We start from the raw sequence: 11344 nt of genomic DNA, 5'->3' as shown, positions 1-11344 counted from the left end.
ACTCAGTATCTTGATCATGTTGAATTTTATAATAAAAACTCAGATGTGTAACTTAAATCATCAGCAGCATATACAACTTCCCTCCAAAGTACATGAGAAAATAGTGTTTCAATGGCATTATTTGTTTTTTATCTTGTCTTTTCACACGTAACAGATCATGTAATTTATGATACAATCTCAGAAATTTAAAAAGTGCATTGGAAGGCATGTTTTCAGTAACCCAGTTAATTTTTATCTTGGCCCTAACACACACATCAGCCCCCTTACAAAGCCTAGGAAGCAGACTGTTATACCCATTTCATCATCACCAAAATAGAAACACAATCACCAATTTACAAAATTAATGTGCATTTTCTCAATCATGAATTTCATTTCATAATGTTAGTGTGTGCACTCTTCCTCCATGACTTGGTTCATATTTGTGATGACTTGTATCTCCACAGATTGTTACAATTATATACTTTCTTAAAATCATAACAAGTAGAGAATAAAAGAACAATCACATGTTCTATGGTGAATTTAATGTACCAAGAATGTATCATTTTAAAGTGTTGGTAGACGCAAGTAAATTTTACTTCAATTCTAACTTACTGATATTCCAAACAACATCTACGACATGATCACAATGTCTCACAATATTTAATAATTTTTTTCAGCAACTTCATGGAATTTCTCAAAGAGAAAGAGAGTGAATCACCACAGCTGCCACAGCAGTTCACGCCAACTTATTCTACACAAAATATCCAATCATTAAATGTATCCACACACCAGCAACTTCAAGCCTGGGCTTCATTAGGGCGGACAATGCATCCTGGTATATATCATCTACATCTGTACACCAGTACATTCATCAGCTCCATTGCTAACGTTAGATTATGGAATATTGAATTCAGAACGTCAGATATATCAACTCCAATCTCCAGCAGGCCATAATCCTGCACCCACATTTCAGCATGAACAACACATACCGGTACATGCCAACACAAGGGCAAGACCAGTTTCTGAAATGCCATCCCAGAATATCCAACAAACTTATCAATCTCAGGGATTCAGGGAATATGCATTGACTCAGAAAAGATTCATGACTGAACCACACCAATATTATCCACAACAAATGCTGATGCCACAGGTCCAGCCATCACTTCTACAGGGAGTGGACATAACAAGCCATGGACAGGATCAATCAGCCCAACCATTCTTTCAACAAGGACCCTATATGATTGGGCAGAGTTTTCAACAATCAGAGTTACCATCACAACATCACCTACTACCGGGTCAGCCATTAGCTCAGCAACAAACAGGAAGAGTACATCATGGAGATATTGGTACATTATCTGAATTTTACATCAGGGATCATCAGATGTGATAGCAGAGGACATTCAACCACCTCATTTAACATCACCACAGCAGATGTTGATCCAGCCACCAACTCACCAGGCAACAGAGTCTGTTCAACAGAGACAGACATTTGTATCTCCTGAACAGCAACAAATGCCATCCCAGTATGTTGAACAACCAGTCTCACATCAACAGTCCCAGTCTTCTCTTCAAAGGGTGACAAAAAAAAGGAAACATCAACACAGCCATGATGAAACCAATGTCTCTCCTGATGTATTTGATAGTGGCCAGACATCCATGAGGAATGTCAGACACAATCTGGTAGAGCTCCCCAATCTGAACATTCAGCACATCATGAAGGAGTTGCATCATCGAGTACAGGTATACTTTGACATAAAGCTACCAACAGAATTGTATTGTTTATATACACAGAATGATATATGACAGTGATAAATCGATTTTACACCCTTATATTTTTCAGGGAAGGAAAATATGAATGATGTAATGACTGTGTCACTATAAGTCAAAGATGAGTGGTGACACGGTCATTAAGTCATAAGTACCGGTATTTTCTGAGCTGAATGTAGAAATATATTTGGGAGAAAATTCATGTCAAATGCAAAATCAAGGCTTCATTGTTTTTTGCAGAATAAATGTTGTTAAACTCTTATACTACTTTTACAATGAAATCAATATGCCATGGGCAAGTTGTCAATCATTTCTTGTAATCAGTCACTGAGCGAGGAACATCATGGTGCTCATTTGGGCAAATGCCAGAATATTGTTCAATCTTAATTCAATTATCTTCTGCTAAGTTATACTCGATTTCAAAGATGACATAGGCCTAGAGATTTACTACAGATGATGTTGTGCTGCTGAAGCTTACATGATAACACCGGTGTGCTAATGTTGCAGCAGTTGACAGGTTTGGCTACACGTTTTACGTGAACGTGGAACGTGAACGTGAACGCGTAACGTCACAAATTTCTGCGATGATGTCAACGACTTGTGCGTAGGTTCTCCACATACTCAGAGCCGGCGTCGCGTATTTACGTGGAGACAGCTGTTTTCATGTAATTTGTAAACGTGTAAAATTTATTCTCATCTTTATGTATCAAAACATGGTAAAAACTGTGAATCATTCATGCAGTTGTTAGTTAGATATATGATAGTGACATCGTCAAAAATATTCATGTATTTTCATTATTTGTTATGTTAAATTTCTTCGTCGATTCGCAGTATACCTGGTAACAATTGAGCTATCCCTGTGATGCGGAAACAGACTACGCGGACCCAAGCCGAGCTGAATCATTTCTTGCGCGTGCCACAAGAATGGCTGGCGTAACGTGTAGCCAAACGCATGTTTGCACGCGAACGTGTACACCAACGCCAACATGGATTCTACAAGTTCATGTTCACGTAAAACGTGTAGCCAAACCCATCCACTCTCTGTCTGTTGGTGCAATATCTCAAGAACAGGTCATTGGATCAGAATCAAATTTGGTACATGTTCCAGTATTCTGTTTGAGAATGGCAAGAAATGATTAGTTTTTGGTGGGTGTGGCTTCACGTTTTATGCTCATTTGCATAATAATGATTTCACCAAAAAAGAACGACACAGGGAGAACAGCTGCACAGAATTTGATGAGATTTGCTACAAATGTTGATTACAAAATGATTTATCTGCCATGAAATGCATAAAGGTATGACATGAAAGTGAAATGCTAATTTATATATTTGATGAACTTTCCTAACTAGGGTTATATATCTTGATTGACTTGACCAAAGTTGATGAAACTTGCTATGTACGTGAAGATACTATGATACAACATTTTTGAAAGTCACTAAGCATTTTATTTTAGCCAATTCCTAATTTGCATATTTAATGAACTTTCCTAACTAGGGATACTCAGATTAACTTGATCAAAGGATGCGAAACATGCTCTGTACATTGATGATACTAGGTTAAAACAATATTGAAAGTCATTTAGCATTTTTATTTCAGCTAATCGCTTATTTGCATATAAGTGAACTTTCCAAATTAAGGATATATATCTGGAATGGCATGATCAAGATCACGAAACTTGCTATGTATATTGTACCGTAGATACTGATATAATGTTAGTAAAATTCAGTTTTGATTTTTGAGCTACTATAGACTATAGTCTATAGAAGCTATTGAGATGGGTGATTGTCCGGCGTCTGTCGTCTGTATGTATGTATGTATGTATGTATGTATGTCCGTTTGTGAGGCGTCCGTCCACTCAAATATCTTGAGAACCGCACTACTTACTGATTTGATGTTTGTGGTGTAGATATGATTTTGAGAAATCAGTTCTTTTCATTTTTTGATATTGTTGAAAATATGCAAATTAGCGCCCAAAAAGGCGTTTTTGGTAAAAAATCTTCTTCTTCATAACCGCTGGTCAGACAGCTTTGTTATTTAGTATACAGGTCCCTAGGGATAACCCAACTTAGATTTGTTCAAATTGTGATGAAATGAGAATCTGTATTTTCAAGGAATTTTTTCGTCATTTTTGGTCAAAACTTTATTTCATCAAAACCGCTCGTCTGACAGCTTTGATATTTGGTATACAGGTTCCTACAGATAAACTAAATATGATGTATTGAATATATGACGAAATCTGCAATTTTGTATTTTTGGTGCAATTTTTGCCATTTTTGGTCAAAAATGTGTTTCTCAAAAACTACTTGTCTGATGCCTTGATATTTGGTAGGTTCCTAGGGGTTGTCTTAGTGTGACATATTGAAATTTGATGAAATCTTCAATTTTTGTATGTTTGGGTCAATTTTTGCCATTTTTGGTCAAAATAGCGGGTATTTGTTTCTCAAAAGTTACTCATCTGATATCTTTGATATTTGGTATACAGGTTCCTAGGCTTTATCTTAATTTAATACATTGAAATTATGATGAAATCTTCAATTCATATTTTTGCAGCTAATTTTGCCATTTTAGGTCAGGCCATCCTTTAATGAGCTATCAAAGATATCCACCTTCTTCATCAATAAATGAGTCATAAAAATTATTCTCTACATAACACAGCAGAGCTCTGTCAACTGTTGGGTCGCTTGTTATTCCACAAGGACACCGCCCGGGGGGACTTATAGGTTTGGTCATGTCCGTGCGTGCGTGCGTGCGTCCGTCCGTCCGTTCACGCAGATATCTCAGAGATGCCTGGAGCGATTTCATTCAAACTTGGTACAAGGATTACTTCATATGTCATACAGATGCACATCGATTTGTTTTCTCATACAATCCAATATGGCCGCCAGGCGGCCAATTTGTTACGATTTTTTCATGTACAGAGCCATAACTCAGACATGTTTCAACCGATTTTATTCAAAGTTGGTACAAGGACATTGACCAATGTCATAGATATGCACGTCAATTTGTTTTGTGATACAATCAAATATGGCCGCCAGGCGGCCATTTTGTAACGATTTTTTCATGTACATCAGAGCCATAGCTCAGGCATATCTCAACTGATTTTATTCAAAGTTGGTACAAGGACATTGACCTATGTCATACATATGCACGTCGATTTGTTTTCTGATACGATTCAATATGGCCGCCAGGCGGCCATTTTATTATGATTTTTTCATGTACAGAGCCATAACTCAGACATGTTTCAACCGATTTTATTCAAAGTTGGTACAAGGACATTGACCAATATCATAGATATGCACGTCAATTTTTTTTGTGATACGATCCAATATGGCCGCCAGCGGCCATTTTATTACGATTTTTTCATGTACAGAGCCATAATTCAAGCATATCTCATTTGATTTTATTCAAAGTTGGTACAAGGACATTGACCTGTGTCATACATATGCACATTGATTTGTTTTGTGATACAATCCAATATGGCCGCCGTGTGGCCATTTTTTAACGATTTTTTTACGATGTCCTGAACCATAATCAGACATCCACAAGCAAATTTATTCAAAGTTGGTACAAGGACATTGACTTATAGTATACATATGTACTTCGATTTGTTTCTCGATATGGTCTGATATGGCCTCATGGTGGCAATTTTGTTATGGTTTTTTTCATGTCGAGAGCCATAACTCTGGCAAGTCTCAACTGATTTTATTCAAAGTTTGTACCTGGACATTGACTTATGTCATACATATACGTGTTGATTTTTTAAACAGTAAGATCAAATATCGCTGTGTGGCGGCGATTTTGTTACGATTTTCTCATGTACTGAGCCATAACTCAGACATATTTCCACCAGTATCATTCAAAGTTGGTACAAGGACATTGACCCATTTCATACATGCTCGTCAATTTGTTTCACGTCATGTAGCAGTAGCATGTCAATTATTAAAGTTTCATAATTAGGCTAATATGTCAAGAAATACTGCATCAAATTTCATTAAACTTTGTAAAGATGTTAAGCTCACATTGCTTTAACAGTGAAAAAGACATTTATCAGTGTCATTTTAATTACGTGTAATTGCATATGTAATGAACTTTCCTAATTAGAGTGATATATCCACAAATACAACGTCAAATTTGATGAAACTTGATACTGATGTTGATCTCATAGTGTTGTAAATACTGCATTAAACTTATGAAATATGGTACCGGTGATAATCTATTAGTGTTAGGATAGTATGAAAAGATGTTTTGCAACATCCTGTCAACTAATTCCCAGTTGACTCATTTAATGACCCTTAGATATAGTGGCCTAAATTGGTTTTATGTTTTCATCACCATGGAACTCATTCTTTGCTATTGAGTGCCGTCTGTATCAAAGTATTTTTATCACAGACCTAATAAAGAGGACTCTATCCTCTCTGAGGACCTGTAATCAAAGTACCCATTAACAAGTGGGGACTGTGTCATCAACGATAACTTTTTTCCGTGTAAAACGTCAAATCTGATGGCAATCACTGAATACATACTTTAATTTTATTGACGTTATTCCCTCAAAGGTAAACATAGTCAAGAACTAATACTAAAAACATAAGTGTTGCGGGTATATTGGCTCAACACAGTTCTTCAGATTACCAATATTCAGTTTTATTCATCGACATTGTTAACGTAAAAACTGTAGGACAAAATTAACATAATCTAAGTAAGAAACTCTACAACTATTAAAGTCAAGAAAACTTGGAAAGTTCTACAACTACAAACTCAACTATAAATCAATCAATACTATAATCAATTACTATTTCAATACGCACCTCTATTCCTGGGTCGGAGGGTGAATTCATGGGTTATTTTGGCATCAAAGTACCATCGATGTTGAGGGCCGGTCTACTCGTTTAGGCGGGCACTCATTCTATTGTCTCAAGAGAACATGATAATGATCTTGTCTTCCAAGGTTAATGTAGAGGCGCTTGTAGTATCCTGAACTCTATTGACCTTTGACCTGGGCTTACCCAGAATACTGTTCGTTGTTGTTGCTGTTCTCTGTAATGGCGGACATCATGTGTTCACGTGAATAAAGCATTGTAATCTGATAACATCGTGTGCATCATTGCCCATCGAGGCGAATGTTATATCTGGCGACGAGGCGGGATACTCAGAGAAGGTAAATAGAACTAGTAGAACTATTGATTACAATTTCATCGTGGATGCCTGGAAAATGTCCGAGGGAAACAGTGCCACCGGGGAAAACGTGACTCCGTTGGACATCGGAGGCCTGACTTGTTTCAACGTCAATGAAGACCCGAACACCATTTCTCAAAGATGGAAGAAATGGAGAAGAGCATTTGAACTCTATCTAGTCGGTAAGGGAGTAACAGCAGAAGCACAGAAACGAGCATTACTGTTACATACTGCTGGACTAGAAGTGCAAGAAATCTATTTCACGCTGGTAGGTGAAGATTCTGAGAAAAATTACGAGGACACGCTGCAAGTATTGAACAATCATTTCGTCCCCAAAGCGAACATACCATTTGAGAGACACATGTTTAGACAGATTGCCCAGACCAGTGACGAGACGGTCGATCAGTTCGTATGTAGGCTCAGACAAAGAGCGAGTACATGTGACTTTGCTGAGAAAGAAGACGAGCACATCAGAGATCAGTTGATTGATAAATGCTACTCTCCGCATATACGCAGAAAGTTTCTCGAGAAACAAAACGCCAAACTCAGTGATTTGCTTGTTATCGCTCATGCCCAAGAAGCTGTTGACTTACAAATGCAGTCAATGGAGAGGGGAAACCGCAAGTACAAGTAAATACCGTCAGTGGAAAGAAACAAGGCCAGAGGAGAAGTGCCCCAAAAGCAGGTAAAAGACATTATACCAGTAACACTTGCTATAACTGTGGGAGGCAAGGACACTTTGCCAGAGACCCTGCTTGTCCAGCTAGGGGACAGAAATGCAGGAACTGTGAGGAGATAGGACATTTCTTCAAAAAGTGCCCAAAGAGGACATCAGAAAACCAACGTCAGACAGGAAGATATAGACGTAATCAAGGACGTGGAAGAAATAGAAATGAGCAGAACGATAGCGCCAACTACGTTGAAGGTGAGCAGTCTGAGCAATGGAGAGGTACCATGCAGAAGCCAGACTATGTGTTTACAGTTCATGATGATCCAAATAGAGACAATGGAGTTACATCATTAAATATTGGAGGCGCAGGCATTGAAGTAGAAGATATTTTGATCGATTCAGGAGCGACGTGTAATCTAATGGGTCATCACACGTGGGAATACCTGAAAAGGAAGGGAGTCCAGTGTACATCACGCAAGAATGCATGAGTGTTGTTTGCGTACGGCAACACGGAGCCATTGCCAGCACTAGGCACATTCACTGCTGATTTCATGTCGCCAGACAAATTGAGATGCAGAGCTGACTTTGTTGTTATCAAAAGTAGAGGGAGAACATTACTATGCAGAGAAACTGCAGAATGCCTCAGTCTTCTCCGCGTTGGGCCGGGCCGATACACGCCAACAGTGTTGTGGATGGAAAGTCAGATGAAGACATTCGTAGAGAATATAAAGACATACTCCAAGGAGTCGGTCTTCTAAAAGACTATGAACTAAAGCTGAATATTGACGATTCTGTGAAGCCGATCGCTCAGCAAGTTCGCAGAATTCCCTATGGGCTACGGGAAAAAGTTGATGCCAAGCTCGACGAACTTTTGTCAATGGGTATCATAGAGGAAGTACCGGAGGGACCGACCGGATGGGTGTCGCCACTCGTAGTTGTGCCCAAGCCGGACAAAGATGTCAGAATCTGCGTTGACATGAGACGTGCAAACGAAGCCATAGTACGCGAGCGCCAACCAATTCCAACTTTAGATGAGTTACTGCAAGATATGAATGGCAGTACAGTGTTCAGTCGTCTCGATTTGAAGTGGGGCTTCCACCAAATTCGACTAAGTGAAGAAAGCCGCCACATTACGACATTTGCGACTCACAGAGGGCTATATAGGTATACCCGACTGATGTTCGGTGTGAATTCGGCTCCAGAGAACTATCAACAAATAATACGAGATGTATTCCGTGACTGTGACGGTGTGGAAAACATAGCTGATGATGTGATAATACATGGTAAAGGCTTCAAGGATCATGATGAGAAGCTGTTTGCAGCACTTAATCACGTTAGGGAAGTCGGACTAACCCTAAATGATAATAAGTGTAAATTAAGAATGACAAAGTTGACATTCTTTGGACAAGTCTTAACACAGAGGGGTGTCAGCCCGAGTGAGGAGAAAGTCGCAGCAGTACAAGACGCGGAACCGCCAAAGAACGCCAGCGAGGCAAGATCGTTCATGGGTCTTGTACAGTTCTTGTCTAAATTTATTCCAGATTTATCATCTATTGCAGAACCAATCCAGAGACTGACCCGCAAGAACGTAATCTTTGAGTGGGGAACTGCACAACAAACCGCATTCGAGAGATTGAAAGAACTCATTACATGCGCTGAGACATTAGCATACTTTCGTATGGACTGTAAGACAAGAATCGTTGCAGATGCGTCGCCTTATGGATTAGGGGCCATTTTATTGCAACTGCAAGACAACGAATGGAGAGTCATATCGTATGCATCAAGGAGTCTCACGGATGTAGAACGGCGATACAGCCAAACTGAGAAGGAGGCATTAGCATTAGTTTGGTCATGTGAACGTTTCAATATGTACATCTTTGGTAGAGAGTTTGAGCTCGAAACTGACCACAAGCCGCTTGAGTGCATATTTTCAAAGTGCTCAAAACCATCTGCCCGGATCGAAAGATGGGTGCTACGTCTACAGGCTTACAGTTTCACAGTTGTTTACAGACCCGGGAAAACAAATATCGCCGATGCATTGTCTAGGCTGAACTCGAGAAATCAACATGATGAGAGAGATGACTATGACTACGCCAGAGCTGTTGCAGAAAGTAGCGTACCTGTTGCCTTGACAGCCAAGGAAATAGAGAGAGCATCAGCCGATGATCCAGAACTGAACTGTATCAAGAATTGTGTGAGGACAGGAGATTGGAGAGACTGTAATGTACAGGCATACCTACATGTGAAAGAAGAGTTATGCACAGTAGGAGAAATACTGTTACGAGACAACAGAATTGTAATTCCACAATCGATGCGAGGTCATGTATTGGAGTTAGCACATGAGGGACACCAAGGAATAACCAAGATGAAAAACAGACTGAGAACGAAAGTTTGGTGGCCTAAAATAGACAGAGATGCCGAACGAATATGCAGAACTTGTCATGGTTGTCAAGTTGTCAGTCAGTACTCACCGCCGGAACCAATGTCCCGAGTAATACCGCCAAGTGGGCCGTGGCAGGATTGCAGTGCGGATTTGCTAGGTCCGTTACCTTCAGGAGAACACATACTAGTCATCGTCGACTACTATAGCAGATATTATGAGGTGGCTATACTGAGGTCAATAACCAGTGCCAAGGTCATTGATGCATTGACTCCAATATTTGCCAGATTCGGAGTGCCATACTCATTGAGGACTGACAATGGATCACAGTTGATATCCGACGAATTTGAGGCATTCCTGAGAGAAAACGGAATTGAACACAGGACAACTACGCCATTATGGCCGCAAGCTAATGGCGAGGTGGAACGGCAGAATCGCACATTGATGAAAGCACTACGCATTGCCCAAATCGAATCCAAGGACTGGCGAAAAGAGATGCAAAGATTCCTGATAGCGTATCGATCTACGCCACAATCGACCACAGGAGCTACGCCTTTCTATATGATGTTTAATAGAGAAATGAAGTCCAAGCTACCTGAACTGTGTCGTGAACCTACAGTAGCGGATGAAGAGATCCGAGATCGTGATTGGCAAGAAAACTTGCAGGAAAACAGTACTCAGATGCAAAACGCCATGCAACAAATAGTCCAGTAGCAGTTGGAGATAAAGTGTTGTTGAGAAATAACAAAAACAACAAGATGTCGCCGAACTTCAACCCAAACCCCTACAAGGTAGTCAACAAACAGGGAGGAGAAGTTACAGTAAGGAACGAAGACGGAGTTGAATACAAACGCAATGTGACATTTGTGAAAAAGTATGAGGAGCGCAGTACCAGAGACAAAACAGACCAGCAGATGTCACCAACCAAACCTGTGGAACAGCGTCCGGAAGTGATCTCAACAGATAAACATACTTCATCACCGACCAGATCCAGACCAACACGTGACATTAGGATGCCAAAACGTTTTGATGATTTTGTCATTGAAAAGGGATAATTGAATAATTCAGAACAGCAATCAGAGTTTGATCATGTTTATTGTTCACTAATTATTGTTCGAGTTAACTGAGAAAAAAAAAAGATAAAACTGACTCATAAGGACTCTGACAAAGTGATTAATCAGAGAAGTTCATTTGTTTGTTTATTGTTGTTTAATCCATTCAGAGACATATCAGTGGTCTAAGAAAAGGAGGGATGTAGTATCCTGAACTCTATTGACCTTTGACCTGGGCTTACCCAGAATACTGTTCGTTGTTGTTGCTGTTCTCTGTAATGGCGGACATCATGTGTTCACGTGAATAAAGCATTGTAATCTGA

The 11344-nt window shown here is 39.6% G+C and overlaps 1 protein-coding gene across 1 annotated transcript in view; it reads left to right on the top strand.

Annotated features, from left to right (window-relative positions):
• The first annotated feature begins 1006 nt into the window (after positions 1-1006).
• LOC139117863 (uncharacterized) overlaps positions 1007-11344 on the top strand; it is an 85561-nt gene continuing 75223 nt past the window's right edge. Inside the window, exons 1-2 of the mRNA XM_070681097.1 lie at positions 1007-1306; positions 1623-1719. Of these exons, the coding sequence (XP_070537198.1) occupies positions 1007-1306; positions 1623-1719 (397 nt within the window). The remainder of the gene's footprint in view (positions 1307-1622; positions 1720-11344) is intronic.

Source organism: Ptychodera flava, chromosome 18 (assembly GCF_041260155.1).
Source record: "Ptychodera flava strain L36383 chromosome 18, AS_Pfla_20210202, whole genome shotgun sequence".
NCBI classification, from domain to species: Eukaryota; Metazoa; Hemichordata; class Enteropneusta; family Ptychoderidae; genus Ptychodera; species Ptychodera flava.
This window is presented reverse-complemented; position numbering and strand designations above follow the sequence as displayed.